This window comes from Lonchura striata, chromosome 1, assembly GCF_046129695.1.
Source record: "Lonchura striata isolate bLonStr1 chromosome 1, bLonStr1.mat, whole genome shotgun sequence".
In the NCBI taxonomy this organism is placed as follows: Eukaryota; Metazoa; Chordata; class Aves; order Passeriformes; family Estrildidae; genus Lonchura; species Lonchura striata.
Window position 1 is genome coordinate 81529502 of NC_134603.1, and position 21097 is coordinate 81550598.

The 21097-nt window shown below is 34.4% G+C and overlaps 1 protein-coding gene across 8 annotated transcripts in view; it reads left to right on the forward strand.

Annotated features, from left to right (window-relative positions):
* Nucleotides 1-16414, forward strand: part of CDH18 (cadherin 18) — a 526665-nt gene extending 510251 nt beyond the window's left edge. For 7 of the 8 annotated variants that reach the window (XM_021526413.3, XM_031503961.2, XM_021526412.3 and 4 more), the window contains 2 exons: nt 7634-7885; nt 9072-16414. In XM_021526413.3, coding sequence (XP_021382088.2) covers nt 7634-7885; nt 9072-9580 — 761 coding nt within the window. In that variant the 3' untranslated portion in view covers nt 9581-16414. The remainder of the gene's footprint in view (nt 1-7633; nt 7886-9071) is intronic. The other variant, XM_021526417.3, reaches the window with a different exon arrangement.
* Nucleotides 16415-21097: the final 4683 nt, after the last annotated feature.

The following is a 21097-nucleotide window of genomic DNA, read 5'->3' on the forward strand; positions in this document are numbered from 1 at the left end:
AACACCTATGAAATGCATGCACAATATGCAGCAATTCAGCATTTACAGTTTTCATATTTCCCATCTACTTCTATTCAGAAACATTTTCTGAATATTTTTCTATTCCGATTTTTTTATTGTTTTCTATTATATTAAATAGCAGAAAGAAGGTGGGCAAGAAAGGCTTTTCTTATGTCTGTGATAATTTTGCACTTTTGAAAACTCATGTTTTCAGGCATCAGTCATTAAAAATAATCAGAATGCTCTGGACAGAAGACAGCTGCTCTGGATTTTCCAAATTCTATAAAGAATGATATTCTGGGAGGGTTTTATTTGTTTGTTTGTTGTATTTTTAAAGGAAAAAAAAGCTACAAAAATTGCCTTGAGAGAATTTTTATAATATTTTGTAGGATGATAAAACCCAAATTCTTGATTTCACATAGAAAATGGTAGTCATTGCTACCTGAATCTGTCTCTACAGAACTATATTCCTCTTGCAATTGCCTTCCAATTCAGTCATCCTCTTATTTCTTCAGGAACAGATTTCATTTCATTAAAATATCAGTAGACATTTTTTCCTCTTGTTTTCATAACCCAAAACAATAGAGTTTTGTTCTTGAACCCCAAATAGATTTTGCAGAGACAGGTAAAAGCATGAATGAATATTCATTTATTATCAGTATACTCCACAGCTGTGCACTGGATCTTAAAATATTCATGCTTATATCTATGCACTTTGACTGAAATCTAGGGATTATACAAGCATAAGATTCTGTAGTTTGTTCCTATCTACCTATATAGATCGCAGCAATATACAATCCCAGCATGTGTATGATTCAGCTCAATAATATTCTATGACTTCAGCAAACTTAATAAATATTAAAACCTCAGTCCCTGTTATTGATCATTTGACCAGTTAAACTTTTATCTCTTGGGCCTGAAATTGTGCATTTTCTAAATGAAAATCTCCACCATATCAAATATCTATTTGTGAAATATTCACACTTATAATTCATAGCTTAAAACCCTCAGGGAAATGTTGGTCAGAATAAAGTCACAGGGCTATACCAAATATAACATCCAGCAAAATTAAGAGTTCCTAGGATCCTCTTATGTATTCTGTTTGTGCTGCAATTTTCAGTTTAACGAAAAATAAAAAAGGAAAAATGCAGAATATGATACATTTTCTCTACTGCATTCTTAAGGTAAAAGAGATTCTGTATTGCTATTTAAGTTTTATTACATATTTTAAAAGTGCTGTTCAGAGAGAGTAAAGTGTGAACAAGAGGACAGGACAACAACAAAATGATGCAGTATCTGTGCTCATCTAAGAAAGGCAGAACTGGAATAGAATTTCTCCATTATACAAAGAAAATACATTAAGTTGTAATAATTTTCTGCAGCTTTAGAGAGCAAACCCAGAGAAGAATCCTTTCTTTTTTATTTGAGAATTGAACTTATGAAGATCTTTTAATGCAAACAGGTTTGTTTGCAATTTATTTTGCCTAGAAAATTGTTACCATTTCTATTAAAACTTGAGAAGCCAAGTACTTTTTCTACTCAGCTTTTATATTGTAAATTAGATTATACATAACTCATTTCATTGTTGTCTGTGTTCTCCTTACTTTTTTTTTAGGATATTGTCATAGATAATTTTGTAATCCTTTTTCTAATATCACAAATTTCACTTTTTGCATAATCAGAAATATCTACTTTTGCATATCCCATTAGAAATTTACCATAACTATATGGGGCTAAAACAATCTCCTGTTTGGAAATCAGAATAAAGACAATAGAAATTTTTCCCAGTAGATCAATTTCTATGTATTGAATTCTAGACTTTTACTTTTTTTTTTCCTTACTCTAAAATAATATTTTTCCAGATGCCTAAGAAATTGTGGATGTATTTGTCAAATTATTTTTTGTCTGATGAAAAATGCATCTGAGCATGTCATTATTATCATATTTCCAAGAATTAATATGTAGACATGTCTGTCAGAACTTACATAATATTTTTCAAGAGAGGAAAAAAGATTGAACCTTCAGGGAACAGTTTACTTAGAACATCTAAGAAATTTCTGCACTGTAAAGCACTGTTTTGCTGGTGTTATTTTTTAATCACAAGATATACAGTTTTCCATGGATGCTTAGTGGTATTGTAAATTTCCTAGACAAGAAGGATTTATACAGATAATGGACACATTCACCTGACAGTGTCATTGAGACCTGTGCATTCTCTTACCTCAGTAAATTGAGATTGCCGACTTCTGATAGCTAAGTTTAGCTTACTTTCAGTGAAGAACACCTCCCTAGAGAATGCTTCGCATTTGTTTTTTCTCTTCTTTTATTTCTTCAGGACAGAGGTTTCATATGACAAAAGCATTTTCAATTTATTTTTCCCCTCTTCCCACTTATCTCAAAGATCTGGCCCTTTGATTTTTGCCCAGTGATGGAGAATATTCTGGAACTGGAATAAAGGTATGCCATTTTTCTGACACTATAATTCTGGAGATTCCATTCCATATCTTAGTTGTTCTAGACATCTAAAGTGGCATTTAAAATGGTTGGATTGAAGCCTCCGCTTTGCAACCCATCACAAGAGAAAAATGTTCACACAGTGCTTGCTTTCATTTACATCACAGAGTCGTGGTTGTTCTAGTTATGTGGCACTGTGAATCACTGCTGACCTTCTGTAAAATATCATCCTGTAAAGAAGACAAGTTGTAACTGGAGAAAAATGATATCTGAGAAAGTGCAAAGTTAATATCATACATGGTGACTGTAAGTACAGTCCACAGAAGTACTGTTACTGTAAATGAATTGAATGTCTGAGTAGCTATTATCACAGATTCAACACATGGAAGTTAAAAAGGAATTCTACCATGAGTATAACAGAAAACCAGGAGCAGCTACTGTGGAGGGAAGACATTTTCCCTCTTCATGCCTCTGAACATCTTTGACATTTTTTTTTTTAAAGCTGGCTCTAGGTTTGATAGTAAAGTTACTTTAGCACATCGTGTAGAGGTTCTTGCTTTTCTTTTCTGGACTGCAACTTGTTAGTGATTCACAAACCAACTATAAGCAAATAACTATATTTCAGGCCAAAAATGTGTACTATGTTGCTTTTCATTTTTGCTACCTACTGAAACTTATAGAAACTAATAGCTTCGGCCCATTGGCAATAGCTTTGAAGACAGCAAAGGAGAAAAAATACTTACAAAAATTATCAATAAAGAAATGAAACAGAAATACCTATCATGTAGTTCACATAAACAAATTAACAACTCCAACTTTAGAAATGTAAGAAATTAAAATCATTCCAATATATCTCCTTTGTTTTTAATTAGTTTATGACTTCTCAGAAAATGTAACTGCTGACACAAGCAGAACTGAAAATTGAAACATGCCTTAAGATATAAACAGGATTTTACTTTTTTTTTTTTTTTTTTTGTCTTGTCTCTGCTTTAAATGCATAATGTGTCAAAGGAATTCTCAAATTGTGAATAATAAATGAGCATCTTCCAATGTGCTCTAGTTGTCACCTACCATGGTCTTACCATTGTATCTCTGCTTCCTGGATTTTCCTATGCCCTCATTTCTTTATTTAGATTAGAAGCTCAATATAAAAAGGCAGAGATGATGGAAAAAAGACTGTGATAACAGCCTTGCATACAGTGTACAGCTTGGCTTAGTAAACTATGACATCTTCCGAGTGTGAAGAGTTGCTGTGTTACAGCCATGCATCATTTCCCATGGGTAACCTCAAATGCACTTAAGATAAAGCTTAACTTCTAGTTGACATATTTACAAAGAGCAGCCCAAACAGGAGTAGGTTTAAATCATTAGAAAATTTAGATCATTAAATGGAGCAATGTATAACACAAGGTAGAAGATAAATATTTCTTTCCCTATGTGGGAGTTGTTAGTTTTCCTTAGCAGTCAGTCCGATAATCTCCAGTAAGTCCTGGTTCTTACCATACCTCAGAGGTGAAGTTCACCATTTAAATCTACTGATATAAAAAAATCTTTCCTTCCAGGCCTAGAAGTGTGAGATCTGTAGTGCTCATCATCCTGCTGCTATTACTGCTATTCCATATGCTTGTCTTCCCCGACTATTTGCTGTATCTTTTTTTCAGATACCAAAGAAATTTCTCACTGCATAACCCCCTGGCTCCCTTTCAAACTATTGCTGTTGATATAACTTTTTTCCCCTTTTCAATAAACTCTTTTCTATATCATCAGTGTCAGACTTTATCCTTGGCTGCCTACAGCTTTTACTGATTGAGAGATTTTTTGTTCTGTGCAAAGCTCTTAAAAGTTACTGCCTTTCTAGCTCTTCTCTCCACACATTCCTATAATGGTTTTTGACAAGAAACAAAAGCAATTAAAATCTGAAAGCTCAGAACACCAGAATTTTGGATGCTCAGTGACCTTTGGAAAACCAGACACAGTTTCCTCTTTTGAGAAAATGTTAGATATCTTATTTTAAGATTTTAAGAAATAATATTTTAAGAAATTTAATGGGACAAAAATAGCATGTGAGAGTTCAGATACTTTCCAGTATTTTACTTATATGTAAACACAATGCACTAAGTTACCATATCTAAACCTGTGATAGAGAAATAATGAGAAATGACACCTCTGATGATATTGGGAACAGAAAATTTCCAAGCCAGTGTCTCAAAGATAATACTTTTTATTTGTGTCAAAATAATGAAATTTCATTGAAGTAAAAACTTTACATTGTTTCTTTGAGAATGTTTATCACTGGGTATGTTATTACAGAAACTTCTGGGTATATCATGTAACATCTGTTTCTACAGAAATCTAGTTACTACTCAAGAGAATACAAAAAACAAAAATTCACCATGACAATTCTTTGAAATTAAAAATTTTGTATTGGTTCCCTTTTTCATTTAATTGTGTCTTACACCAATATTTCATTGTATCTTGTATTTAATTATATAATGTTAACAGTCCAAGAAAAACAATTTAATATTGAATGAACAAATACAACACTGAAAGAAAAAAAAATCTATTTTTTAATTTGTATTTATTCTATACAGTATAAAAATATCAGTTCTTTGTTTGGCAAGGCCTTCCTCACAGAGAAGCAAGGTTTAATTATAGCTTTTTTCACATTTTTTCACTGTAAAATTGAATTGTATAATTTTCTCATTTCTTCATTGTTTTCTCTTTTCTTTTTTTCTCTTAGCTTTAATAGTTTTTTTCTTCACACTTTTCCTCCCATCTGTCCACATTTACCCTTGTAGCATACATTCTCACATCTCAATGTTCTTTCCTTTACATCTTTGCCAGTATTGTCTGTGCTAAAATTACTGCAAGATCCCTGAGCAGGAGTCCTCAGTTTTTCTTCATTATATTCAGTCTCTGATGCTTTTGTTGTCAGCCAACATTTTCATCACTGCTACTGGACCTGTGCACTGGACAATTGACTCTTTTTAAAATTTAAGTCACAGGCAACAAGGACAGCACTCGGCCATTTACCTCCTCTTCACTCTGTATAGAAACCAGTGGAAACCAGACTTCATTATCAATAGGTTTTTCTCTTTTGAATTTCCAAAATAACGTGAAAGTTGTATTGCAGCTCAACAACATACTGTTATCATATTGGAAAAGGAATATACATGCCACAATGTATTATAGCGCCTGCATGAGGCTATTAAGGAATGCTTAAGGATCTGTAGATTGTTGAAATAATGTTGAGGCAGGAAAAAAACCTGGTGCACTCTTGTCCATACTGCTTGAGAAGGGTCGCTGGTGTATGTTTATAACAGTAACTCTGCTTGGGTGTTATGCGAGAGTCCTAGCAGTCCCAGAACAACAAAATGCAAAATATTATGGGAGCAGGATGTATATGCAACAAATAAACTTCACAAAAATGAAGAGAACACAATGAATTTATAACAAACTCACCATGCTGTATATTTGATATTTCCAAAATGGGGAGGAGTGTGGAGGAGTGTTGTGGGTACTGCTTATGTATGGAAGTAAAGCTAAAGGATTTCAGTGCTGAGTTCTTGGCTTACCAGCAAGGGTATCAATTCCCAGCTTATATATGTATTTCTTCTGTGAAACCTGCTACCAAAATATATTATGTTGATGTGGGATGATATTACCAGTTTTTCTAAATATCACTGTCAGATGGCATGCAAAATAAAATGTTGGCAAAAGTGGGTTAAAATGAATGTTTTAAAATTTTGCACAGAGCTTGACAGAAAGTAGCATGGAGAGTAACCACCTGAAACAGATCTTGTATCCAGTTTAAACAAAAACTTAACTCTTTCACTCAAATGTGTGTGCAGCAGTCCAATGGGCAAACATATGGCATACTGACTATATTATTGCACTAGATTTTCACAGAGTGACATGGATTTCATTTTTCCATAGATTAAGATAAAGCTATTTAATACTGTAGATACAGAGGTAAGGAAAAATAAAAAAAAATTATTGTTTGTTTGAAATAGGAAGAGAAACATGGCAGATGTATTCAGCACTTATTAACTTTCTATTGTTTACTAAAATACTCCAATCTCATAACACCACAATTTGGAAACCATGTGACAAGCAATACAAGAAGAAAGCTCTTTTCTTCTAATGTCTCTTTCCATGTATCAGTCCTCATCTCTCTCCATAACTGCTTGTGTTTCAAATTATCACTGTTTCAAATTTTTTTATTTTTTATTTATCTTGGACTTTTATTCAGAGGCATTTTAACAAATTTAAACAATGGTGGCAACAAACTGAAAATAAATTTTACACATATGAATATTAGCTATAACTATATATTGTTAAAACATTTCTTCCCCTGCATGATCTTTATGCCTCTTAGTTTCTTAGACTTGAAGGGATATGTGTAGTAACTTCCTACTCTCATTAGCACCTACAAATGCTCGTGCAATGTGTGTGTAACAAGCATTAGATTTTCATTGTCTATGCCATATGGACCCGTAGGTAACAGAAGGGTGAAAAAGTCTTTTGTTACTACCTCCCCCTTTCTTATTTATCTTTAAATTCTACTAGTGTAGAACATGCAATATCTACTCTTTTCCCCTTCCTTTGCCTTCCCACTTTCTCCAGACCTCTCCAAAGCATGTGTCTTTGGTGACTGTCCTTTCAGATGTTTCCTGAAAGCTCAATAAAACTCTAAAACCTTTTGCAAACACTAAAACATGAAAGTCTTATTTTAGCTTTTACTAAAGAAGTTTTAATATTCTTCTGAGAGTCTGGAGGATTTTGCTGTGCAAAAATTTCACAATAGATATCCTCATAATTCCAGCTAGTCAGTTTGACAAGGGTCCATATGTTATCAGCAGTATAACATGGGAGGAAAACACCTGCAAATTTGGCCCAAAATTTGTGTCAAGGTTCACTTGATTCCAATAAAAATGCAACAGTTTTAAATATTCTTATTTATATAATGTTACTTTCCAACTCCTCCCCTTTTTCCTCTATTGGCCAGAGAGGCTTCCTGACAAACTTTAATTCTAGATTGTGCATTTTCATAGATTAGGGCTGGCTAGTTTTAATATGTCTCATGCTTCCATTGATGGGAAACAAACAGTAAATAACTTCTTTCCTTTTTTTTCATTTTTTACTTCACTGAAATGTTATTCTTGTTTTGACATTTTAGATAATACAGCCAGTATTCTAACAAAGCGAAGGAGATACAGTCGAACCACTCAAGATATCTATTACCTCCCAGTTTTGATTTCTGATGGTGGCATGCCCCCTCTCAGCAGCAGCAGTACCCTCACCATCCGGGTTTGTGCCTGTGAGAGAGATGGACGAGTGAGAACTTGTCATGCTGAAGCTTTCCTCTCCTCGGCTGGCTTGAGCACAGGAGCTTTAATTGCAATCCTGCTCTGCATTGTCATCCTTCTTGGTGAGCCATTTGCAATACTAAGTAATACTATACCTCCAATGCCTCTCAGAATGTGACAGGGCACAAGGTTACAAATGGTATGTTTTTAAAACAATGGTTGCCTTGTAGTAGGAGACAATTAGAAACACTCAGCTCTGATTAGAGGGTAGAAGTTTAGCTACAGTTAATAAGAGAAATTGCCTTTAAAGTAAATTTTTGAATATCTGGAATCCAGTAGAAATTATTTTCAGAAGTTATCAAGTAATTAGGACTGGAGATACTTTTTTTTCCATAATTTGGAAGGATTTCAAAAAGAGATGACTCTAATATCATGTCTTGAACAGTATGAAAAGTTATAGAAAATAGATGGGCAAAGCTTTATGAATTGCATTATGCTGTAAGAAGCATCATTAGCTCTCTACAAAAGCCATTTCTTAATTACCTTTGTGGAATAAACTGATAGCAATGCACAACATAATCCATAGGGACAAGGGACACAGGAGACTATAAGCAGACTCATAAGATTAATGCCATTGCAAGTGCATTTCTTCTTCACTCTTTTATGTTTTTTATTTTCCCCTAATTCAAATGTTACCTATTAGTAAATACTGTGGCTGATTTTAGTTTGTTTTTTTTTTTTTCTGTCAGAGACACAACTTTCTGCATACATGACTCTGTGCTACTCATGTGATTTTCTGCATTTGTACAGAGAAGGCAAGAAATAATAGCAATTGCAGTGTAACTGAGAGGATATTTTGTGGGCTTTGTTCCCAAAGAGTACATTTTCTAAGACCTACTTTTTTTACAGATTGCTTCAGTATTTCTTGTCAGAAGGCTGTTTTAAAATATATAGTTATATGTATATGTATTTTATTACACAAAATTGAAAATTCATAAGAAAAAATAAATGTTTTACATATCAATTCAATTTATATGCTAAACATTGGTTTTAATGAACGACTGAAAGCCCTGGATTATGCTTCTGAAAAAAGCCAACTTTAGTTACTCATTTTTCTTTTACCTGAAAGAATGTTATCTCCATTATCTCCTTTATGAGATCCCTAATAAACTAAGTAGCAGGTGATCCCAAATACCAGTACTGAAAATATCAGCCTGAAAATATTGCACCTTTGTATTTTTGACTTAGTGTATGCTATTTATGTAACATACTCAGATGTAAACTTTAAACCTATTCTAATATCTGCAGTTTTCTCTTTAGCAATTGTGGTCCTTTTCATCACCCTAAGACGTAGCAAGAAGGAGCCTTTGATCATTTCAGAAGAAGATGTGCGGGAAAATGTTGTGACATATGATGATGAGGGAGGTGGAGAGGAAGATACAGAAGCATTTGACATCACAGCACTGAGGAATCCATCTGCTGCTGAAGAGCTAAAATACCGGAGGGATGTTCATCCTGAAGTGAAGCCTCTGTCCAGGCATCATCCCTCCTCAAGCCTTGACAGTATAGATGTTCAGGAGTTCCTTAATCAAAGACTAGCAGAGGCTGATCTGGACCCCAGTGTGCCCCCCTATGACTCCCTGCAGACATATGCCTATGAGGGTCATAGATCAGAAGCTGGGTCTATCAGCTCTTTGGATTCAGCAACGACACACTCTGACCAGGATTATAATTACCTTGGAGACTGGGGACCTGAGTTCAAGAAGCTAGCTGAACTCTATGGGGAAGTAGAACCAGAAAGAACAACTAAGTTGTAATTCCCAGAACAGAGAAGTTCCTAAATAACTGGACAGATAATGATAACAATGGTAACAAAAAAGTGAATACTGTACTTGGAACTGAGTAAATTGTATGCAGTTACTGTAGAACAAGTGCCCTTTTCATATTTGAAACTGGGTTCTCCAATTAAAAGAAAGTCAAATCTTGGAAAATACAGAAAAAAATCTATTGTCCCTTGTGTATTTTTTTAAATTGCTCATTAAAATGTCTGGTATCTTATCTACAACAATGCCTAAAGTAAAGCCAAGAAATGGCATTTTTATTGCAATATGCATAACAGCTCCAAGTTACAGTAAGTTTATGGTCATGTCTGTTTGAGAAGAGAGCTAACAGAAGATCAAATCTCTTGCAGGTGATTGTGATGTTGCATTTCTAGCTGTGCTCTAGGCCTTGCGATCCCAACATGAGGTAGACAATGAGGTTTATTATCAGTATGAGAAGTGCTGTCAGTCTGTTTCCTTTACAGAGGTGATAAGCCACACTTCTCCTCTTAAATAAATGGTCCTTTGATGATTTAATCTTATTGACTTAGCAGGTTGCATTGAGAAGCTGTCATTTCATTATGTCCTTCATAATCTTGTCGTCCATAACCAGCTAACAGATGGAGGACATCATTATCTGTAGCTCAAACTCTAGCCCATAACCCCAGACCTGCTCTGTTACTAAATGCTAGAGGAACGGTTGTTTCCAGTATTGTGCTTTTTCTTTTTGTCTTTTCATGGGAACATAATTCATCTAAATGGAATAGGCCCAAAGTACTCTTTATGCAGCTAAGCAGATGAAGCATAGGCTTTTTCAATAAAAACAAAAATGGCGGCATCATTAAACTATGTGGGGTTTTTTGGTTCACTGTGCTTCACTTATATCAAGAGCTGAAGCTTTTTAAATCTTTTACTGGTCTGAGTCCAGAAGCTACAACAGTCTGTTTAAAACTCAGAGTTCTTAATCACAATGTTTTTCTATTTCTGTGTGTGATTAAAAGCAAAATAGAGCTGCTGGTAATACACTGGTATAGCAAAAATTGAAGCAAGGATAATAAGATGATTATGCTTTTTTCTTTTAAATTCAATCTACTGATATCTATTTTTTCTTAGAATAATTGCCACCTCAGAAGAACAACATGTTTTTTTCCCTATTTCAAGCATCATGGAAACAAGAGCATTTTAAGTCAGTGAAGGAAATATCCCATTACTGTGGTTCCTATGGATTAAATAAATTGATTTTTTACATTAGTAACTTTGTAGCATTGCAGAAATGATAGTTCTCCTTAACACAGCAAGGTGCTTAACACCTAATCCAGCAATTATTTTTTTTCTTTTTTTAGCATTACAGCAGCAGAACTGCTAAACAGTTCTGCTTACCATAACAGCCTGATTAGCTCCTCATCTGACAGCTTCTGATTTTTCCTTTCCTTTGTTAGGAATTTTAACCTTTTCTTTGTCTTTCTGGTGATAATACTGTGAGCGGACTAGAAACTGGGTTTCTGACCTATAATACTCACGATCACTATCAACAGTCCTCTGCTTCTAATTCTAATTCCACTTTAGGCAAATTGACTTCTTCCAGTATGCGTTTGATTGGAAAACTATCCAGAGTAGAAGTTGTGTACTTTTTTTCTTACTCTGTGGCTTGGTGTGTAGAGTGATACAAATTTGAATGCTGCCCTAGATTCCTCGCTCTGCATTTTAGGTGCAACTTATATCCACTTATATTCAGCTTAGTAAAGAAGGGTGTATATTTATTGCTGATCTACTGTAGGCCACACAGGTGAACTAGATAATTAAGCCTTCTTTTCTTTACTCTATAGTTGGATAGGTCCTAGACATAACTGAAATTTTTGATCAGTTTATTTTGAAGAGTTGTTTTTTTTGTTTTTTTCCTGAGCTGTAGTTGACTGCTTTTGGTTTAAACAGCCTTCTGGAAAAAATAGAAAGTATCTTTGTAAGCAACTTTTACACTCTATAAAGTATTAGTTGTACTGTAGTTCCAGAATTGTTTTTTTTTACACTACTTTGTTTAAAAATCGTAATTACTCTTCTCTCTTTCAGAATATGAACCCACAGGAAAATTTAGTATGGAAAAACACCTGAACCCTAAAATATTCTCCTGATGATTTGAAAGTAGTTTAATAATTTCTGTTAAATTTTTATATACTTTCATGAAATACAGAATCTTTTAGAAAAGCATTCAAGGAGGCATTCTTACTGTAGAGTGAAGTTAGATGCAGTTAGAGTTACACACAAGCTGAGAATGGTTGTCTTTTATTGTCTTTTTGGGGGTAGAACTAGGATATGTTTCAGTTTTGTCCCAAATAAAGCAACTAGTATTGTGGGATTTTATTAGGATAAATTTTCTTTTTATTTAAGTCACACTTGCTTTACGCCAACATCTAAATTTTTATACTGTATGAGTAGTGTGTTAAAAACAAAATGTTTCAGCATTACTAGTACCATAATACTTTGTATCACAGCTGCATGAAAATTGCATTCATTGTTGTATAATAGTTTTGAGAACTAGTATTAGTTATCTTTATGCCTATTCCCTCTGTCTCTACACCAAAGTAAGGGAAATTGATTGTATTTTTTGTTTAAAGCAATGTTCATGCTGTTGTTTTTTTTTTATTTACATCACAGAATGGTCAGGTTTACAGGCAACAGAAGTGTAGTGACAAGCAAATAGTCACTCCTTACACTAATGGTCAGTTTAAGTTAATTATATTGCAGAGAAATAATATTTCACTTTTCTCCATTCCTGGTGCTGTCTTTGCTGCTATACAGCACATTCATCATACCCAGGAAACCTGAATCCTTTAAAACTTTGCAGGGTTATTGAGACACTGCTTCTGTGATGCTGCGGTGTGTCCTGTTTGGTACGTCCTATCCACAGTGATTGCCAAATGTGCTTTTCTATCATGATATGTCTGCATGATTGCTATGCTTTCTGTGTTTTATTCAAATACACATCACAGTGTCGTGTTTGCATGACAAATAACAGAATATTAAATCTTCAGGGCCACAGAAGAAGGCCTTACAGTGCAGAAATAACAACTTTACAATTTTATAACCCCTTTGATCCTTTGTATCCTAAAATCAAATTTAAACTATATTTGAGAAATTCTATGTTGACCTAGATTCTGTGTTGACCTTCCTAGAAGTGGAAGAAAATTAACACTGGATCGCACAATCATTTTGTAGCATTGCTGATTTAAAAAAAGCATATATTCAGTGAAAGTATTGTGGGAATTTTTTTCTCAGTTTATGGTTAAATCTCATAATATACACTATGCTTAAAGCTTTCATGGATCTTTCTTGTACTGATATTCTCAAATATTTTCCTATTAGCATAAATAGTAATCCCATTGCTGCTGAACAACTAATATTGAAAGCTGCCAGTTTGACTTAAACTGAGAATACTGAGTAAAGTTAAATGGCACATGCAAAGTGATACTTAAGGGCTTTTCTATTTACAGTTTTATTTCTACAACAACCATTCAATTAATAGTACATTTCCACCAAAATAATTAGCTGCATTCCTTCAAATGCAGCTTCAAATTCCTTCAAATTCCTTCAAACCCTCTTTCTTGTAATGGTGAGGGCACTCAGTAAACTGTAATCTTGACAAGTCAAAATAATCTGAAAAAATGGTCAGTAGAAGAATTGTAAAATGTGAAACTAAATTGTCAAATTAAAACCCATCAAAAATGTAGTTTAAGGCACTTTAAAGACAAGGAGGAGCTTGAATTCAACTGGCATTAGATTAAGATTCGTACATTGAAAACAAATTAATTTGTTTATCAGGGTTACCTTTTAATGCATACATATAGACTACTGTAAATTTTAAAAGTAACTTCATTCTGTTATGCACTTTATTTTTTTGCATTCTTCTTAGAAAACTGAAATAACTGCAAGCATTTTTGAGTTTTAATTCTAATTTATGCAGTTGTTTAAATTGTGACTACTTTAAGAAAATGCCTATGGGAAAGTATTATTTCTGATATTTAAATGGAATTATAAAATTTTTGTGATCTAAGAATTTTTTAAAACATCCTTTAGAAAATGTAATTATTGGACCAGTCTGAAATTAACCAAACTCATAAGCTCACAAAAGGGTAACAAAGGGAATATTCTGAATGAAAAAAAGGATATGAAAATATGCTGCCTAGCATTAATTTGTGGATTATTATAAAATGTTAAAACCTTGTATTTGCAGTATATATAAATGGCGCAGTGCATTCTAAGGAGCATTATAAGTGTGTTACCACTTTTGGACCATTCATATTTTTCCAAAATCTCCAAAAATATATATTTTTTTTTTAAACAAAAGAGTAATGTAAAGTATACCTCCTTATGCAAGTGTTATTGATAGAAAATTGTTACATTTTCTTTTAATAAACAAAAGGGACAAAATATTTTTTTTTTGTATTTTTCAAATAAAATGTTCTCTTTGCTATGGTGATGGGTTATTGTATTCCTCATCACAACCAGAATGTGTTATTTTGCCTTCACTTCTGTATTCTGTACTCACCAAGGAACAAAAACATCTACAGACACTCCATCTTTACGACTCAGGTGTGACATAGTTGTATTAATGAAGTCAATGTCAGAAATGGGATGGGAAGCTGAACTGGATCTGTAATGCCTGATATAGTCCCTTGGTTGTGCCACTATTTCAAAGACTGTCTCACATGATTATTGCTACAGATGGATAGGGGTGGAGAGAGACACCATAAGATACTTTAGAACAGATTGCAGTATAGCTGCTAAATGGTTCTTTACTTGTGACTACTGTTCCTCTCCAACCATCACTGTCCTGAAATAGAATGCTATAGGATGAATGCATTATCCACATGAGTGAATTGGGGAATTGCACATCTATGAATCCAAATTGGTGGTAAAAGCCATGGTTATGATCCCAAGTTGACACAGAAGGCAAAAGTAGACAAGGACATTTACAATGGTCAAGTTCAGGCACATGTAATAAAAGTGAACAGGAATCAATCACTCTTTCTCAAAGGAATTGACAGGCTTTATCAACAAATGACATCTAAGAAAATAATGACACCATAGCTCACAACAAACTTGCTGCAAACAAGGCTGTCTTTCCCAAACTGTTTTAAAATTCAAACATAAAGCGAGGGTAGACAGGAAATGAAGATAGAATGCTCTTGTTGAACCCCACTTACTCTACTTTAATGTCCATGAGTCAATTTAGATTGTGTACCACCATACTATGCAATTTTCACATGTGTCTCACCACAAACAGAGAAAAAAAAAATTATGGTAAGATAATATTTGCAAGATAACTGTTGCCAACCTGAATTTGAATGCAAATTTAGGGAGGTTTTGTGGTATTTGTTTTAGTCCTCAGTTGAAATGTTAAAACTTTCAAAATAATTTTTAGAAATATTTTAGACAATCTCTTATATTCAAGATTGAATTTTTTTTTGTCTTAACAAAGCTATCATCTTATATTATCCTGAAATTTATTTCCAGTTTGGAGTCTATACTACTTCTATATATGTGGCAAATGTATCATTTATATTTAGGTTCAGAGGGTCTCCAAAAGCTAGAACATTTTGCTTGTGAGTTTAGCAGACTTCTTCTGTGGGCTTCATGATTCCATGTAGCATTTTTGTGTTTTTGCAACTCCTCACAAGTCCATCAAGGAAGTCCCAAAGATCCAACAGAATTTCCACACTAGCTGTCTTGTAACCTGTTCTGTTCTGGAAGTACATGCAACAGAGCTGATAGGCAGTCAGTACCTGCAGAAACATACTCATCCAGCAGAGATACCCTCAAAGCAAAAATGGACATTGGTATTAACACTCCTAGAGGATCATAGGGCACAAAGACCTTGGAAGGTGATAGATGCCTAACAAAGTTGAATAAAATCAGGGTCTACAGGAACTCCCACCATAGTGGACCTTGTCATCATGTGTGTTCAATGCCCAAATGACTGGTGAGCTCAACGGAAACTTTGTGCAGGAACATGTAAATAAGTGAGCTGCTCAAATATCAGACCTGCTGTATCTTCTGCTAGAATTCTAGGTGGGAATGGGTCTGTCTTAATACATTTTTCAGGCTAACAGTGTCAACATAATTCTGAGATATTCTGCAGTTCTTACACACAACTTTACCTACCATGTTAACTGTCTTGAAACAAACTGGATTACTCTCTATCATATTCTTAAGATTATGAATTTTTTCTTTAAATCTGAATTATATCCTTGGTTTAAGAGCAATTCTTCCCTTTATTTTCTGGAACTGATCTAGGTACAAAGCATCTACAATTAAAATTCAGCCCTGTTTTGAAGTCTCAAGCACACACATCTTAATAGCCAGCTTCATTATTGGATTTGAGCTAGCCAAAAATCAAATACTGCTTGTGTATGAAAAGTAAAGCTCATTTATTAAGGCTATTTTGCTTCTGCTAGTGTAGGTCTGTTGATCAAAAACTATGCTTGATGTGAAAAAGTGTATGATCCTGATTATGTCATCTAAACCACATTTGGATTTCTCAAAAAGAAGTACACACAGCTCATAATCTGTACTACTTACAAACTATGTTAACTTTTTTTTTAAATCAAACTTGCATTTTCCAGAGAGTTTCAATGCTTTGTGCAATATAATTTTTTATCTGTGAAATGGTAACATGGAGAAGAATAGTCGAGAGATCAAAATCTTTCTAATCTCTAGATGTTCTAACTATTAAAAAGAAGAAAACTTGAAAATATATTTCTTTATTGAATTATCAGCTCTGAAAAACAAGTTTCCTGCATATTGGTAACAATAAAAATAATTATATTACTGTTCTTTCTTACTTGTTTTTAGCATTTTTTTTAAGGCAGGATGCCAAAGTATACCTTAAGTTTTGGCTAAATGGGTTATATAACTGAGAGTATAGCATGCGATTTTCTGAGAGAAGGAAACTAAATAGAAAATAAAACTCTCAAGTCTGTATGTGAAGCAGGCTATATAAGTGTATCAGAGACCAACACCTCATAAACATATTTCATCCCATTTAGTGCTAAAAAAAAAAGAAAAATAGCCTCTAATGTGCAGAGGTTGCCTGCTATGGCCCTGAGCAGATTGAATGAGCCTGCTGGCACAACCCACATGAGGCCGCGTGGCCGCCACGTGAGTGGCACCTCAGGGGAGAATCGTCTGCCCCTGATGGTGCTGAGTGCTGCTCGTGGGTGCGCAGCTTGGGTATCTCTGCACTCTGAGAGGAGGTGAAGAGATGAGAGAGGACACTTGTATGCCAGCCCAAAGAGTCCTTTATTTCCCCAGGTGGGGCAAGAAAGGTGCCCTCTGGCTGGGTGCAGGAACAAATGCCGAAGAAATCAATGATTACAGCAACTTAAATAGGGGGTGGGCAGACAGGGGTTTAAAACTGTTTTGCCCAATGGGTATAAACCAGAGAGGGATACAACAACCTATGATAATGTGGCAGGGATAGGTACAAAGTAAGGGGACAAATAGAAAAGCTAAACTGGAGTGATTGATGCAAAACTTCCTGGAAGAAACTGGGGATGGTTATAGGATTGGCAGACAAAAGGGTATAAACAAACTTGGATTGATGGAACCAAATAAGGAGAAAACAGGGAGAGGTGAGAAGATTGACAGATAACTGGGGAGCCAAGTGGTGGGAACTTTTGGGACTTGTTCCAAGTCCAACTGGAACAGTTGGAACTTGAATCAAACCAACTGTGAGGGGACAAATGGGGGAGCATAAAGGCTAACAAACATTAATAAAGCCAGTTGACTAAATAAAGCCACACCACAACACTAGTGCTCACCTGATATTTTATTCTTTACAAATGACCATTTCATGTGTATTTATCAATAGGGTCTTTTTACTTTTTCAGTAAGACTCACAGCATTTTTTTGACAAAATTTCTTTTTGTGATTACCTCAGAATATTATGAAATCACTTCTGTTGGATTTTATGGAAACACTATCAGGAGGACAATTCTTTGACCAAGTTCAGGATAGAACTTCTCACTAAAATCTGCAAGGAGTAATCATTAACTAACCAGTCACAGCACTTTATCATGGATGTGCAAGATAGACTTCAGAGGAGGATGTTACTTGGAGATCTCCCACTTCAGCTATGTCTTGATCATAATCCCACATTAGAAGCTTTAATTAATTTATACTGATTGTTTAATGATAATTTTTTAATAAAACAACATTCCTGTTTTCCGTCAAGATTTGTGGGGATGAAGGATCCTGAAAATATGACATACACATTTTTCACATTGTGTCCTGCTTTATTGTTCCTTTTTATTTTTTCCTTGGAGCACTGCGGAATAATAACTCATGTTAAGAATATCAGAGGAATCTAGGAATTTACCTCTCTGAAAAAATGGAAATACTTTTCAGTGGTATTGGATGTGAGACGTACTAATTTTCATTGTTGTACCCTGGGGCAAACATTTAGATTGGACTTTATCACAGCTGAATTCCTTACCTTTTTTGACTTGCATGATATTCCAAAATTCAAATAACTTTTTATTATAACTTTAAAAGTCTTGCTGGTTTTTAGTATTTATACTGTCCAAGACCTTAGTGTCTGATGTCACAGAGAAAATTATATTATTTCCCTAAGTAATTGCTTACTTTAAAGGCAATTTAAGTGTTACAAATTGTTTAAAGTGATTTAAGTGTTACAAAGTAAAGACTTATAAGGGAGGAAAGGGAATTACAGGAAGCATGAAGAGCAATAGAAGGGTAGTAGAGCAGATAATAAACACCAAATGTGATAACACAGAAATGATCAGAAATTCATCACAAAATAAAGTACGCAGTGATACAGGACAGATTTTTCAGTGAGACATTACAGTTTTATTGTAAATTTTATGAATTAAAATTGCAATATTTTATGACTAGTCGCCTTCAAGTTAATACAAACATGAATCATATGTGATATAAAATAGGGATAGGTTAGGAAATACCAAAAAAAATCCAGTGGAAAATGTGGAAAATAAATTAAATTTTATTTATCTGTTTCTTATTGTGTTTCTTTATATTATTCAGATTATGCTAATTTTTTTTTGCTGATATTGTGAATGATCCACACTTCTGGATCAGTCATCTACATAACGATTCCCACCGGTATGCCTAGGTTTTTGTCTTGTCAATTCAACATAAATTTTGAAAGTATTTCATTTGTTTTGCAGGAAGTTATGGACTTTACTTTTCTAATGAAAAGCTGCTACAACTTCCTCACTTCCGGAGCAGAATTTTAATTTTTCTGATAAAGTATATGGATTACAGGAGCAGTGATAAAAGCTATCCAAATGGCTGCAGGTGAAAACAGTCATGTGCCTACTTACAGGAATCTATTGCTTTTTACCTCATTTGTATCTACATGAAATATTGTCAGAGCTCAGAAGGCATTGGAGAAAGCTGTGGTCATGATGTGCATAAGAAAACTTTTGCGGACTCTATTCTATTTCTTTCAAATCTAACCAAATTTAAAGTTAGGTGGGTTTAACATGACTTCATTGCTCATACTTTATTTAGCTTGTGTGAAAAAAAACCCCACAAAAAATATTGACGTTACATGAAACACAGAACATAAATGTACTATATGTGACCTTATGCTATAGTTAGCTTACTATGCAAGCTTTATCCATAAAAGGGCAAAGTAAAAAGGGGCAAAACCTCAGGCTATATTGAACATTCAAGCTCCACACTGGATTCTCAACTGTCAGGTCTGTGAAATAATAGTTTTAATGTGGACATGCAAAGATGCAGTGTGTCAATCAAAAAGTGAGTGACTTTGGACGGCAGTTTACACTTGAACTCAGACTGTCTGTTCTCAAGTTATATTTAGAGAGGAAGAACAGATTTTGATAAAATGGGTCAGATGATAGAAACATTTTAATTCAAGAGTAGAAAGAGCACTTGGTATTTGTAGAGTTCTACATGATTCTGACAGCCAGGAAGATGCTGCTATGATGTGCTACTGTGGAAAAGAAAAATTTTGGCCTCTGAAAGTGAAAAGACTCTCCTTATTTTTTGTGATATTTTATGACAGATGTTATCACAGCTTGAAAGGATTTATCCTGAATGTGAGAGGTTGTGATGGTCAATCTGTCTTTTTGCACCTTGGGCAGTTCTTGTTGATGGTGCAGGCTTCATGGTCCCCTGGTACTGATCAGGAACACCCCATTCTTGACAGACATTTAAATAAAAGTATGGTGGTAAATGTACTGGGTTCAAGAAATTAACATGAAACTCTGAGCATTTAATTTCAAGGTCACAAGTTCATATTTCACACGGAAATGTGAAATGCAAATATGAGTAGCAGTAGATGACTACATCTGCCGCTGTAGAACATGTGAAAGCACGACGCGAGCCACCTGCTATTTGCAAGGTAAAGAAGAAAGTTTATTATCTGACTCTGTCTTTTATATTTTCCCAAAGGTGACATTGGATTGGAGAGTGAATGGGCCACCTCTCCAAAGACATTGGACAAACCACCAGTACATCAAGTGTTCTCCACCTCCATAAAAGAATGTAAACAATATGTTGTTTACAGAAATTGTGTGGGAAAGTTCTCCAAAGGAATGTAAACTCAGAAGGCTTTAGAAAGTCTTAAGAATCAGGGTGACATACATCTTTACGGGAAATTTGTTTCTAATCTCACTTCAGTGTTGGTACAGAAAACCCCCATGATGGCAGTGCCAAAGAAATAGTCACTCAGTACAATCAGCATATTTCTGTCTAGTCCTAGTTATTCTGAATCTCTAGTTTGACTATGGGGATTTGACAAATAATCCTGTAACAGACATATCCAGATTTTAGGTAAAAGCATTATGTCTGTGTTCAGCTCAGCATTCCATTTCCAGCTTCCACCCTTGCTGTATCACTGCTGTTGTTCCCAGATTGCAGTGGAACTAAAGAATTTATGGATGATAAGGATATGAACTTCTTTCTGCTGAACAAACACCAGCCGAAATTTGCTGCCTCAGGAACATTAATATCTACAAGAGGCTGATAAACACTCTCATCTAAATGTTGACAGAAACAATATCAATAAAAATAAAATAGGTTATGTTTTGTAATTGAAAGTCAAGAGACAGATAAACTAAGGAAAAGATAAGACTGAAACATGTTTGAGAGAAGTGGAATAAACAGCTTGATGCTTCTGGATGGCTTGATATATCTGGTTATTCAAAATGGAAAATTTATGGATTAGCAAAAATCCTTCTTACACTTTTTTAAAATTGATAAAGGATAGCTACACAGTGCACACAGGAAAGAGGAATAGCCATATGGGATCCAGTAATAATGGATATGAAACCACAGTTTATTTATTTATAAGAAAGCTCTTTGTATATGCAATGATATAGAGTCAAGGCCAAATATTTTGTATATGAGAACAGTACAATAGAAGAAAACCAGTTTCCTGAGCTTAGTATACTAAAAGCAAAATTCTGTTCCATGAAAAATAAATGATGATGCATCCATAAACAAATATACTTT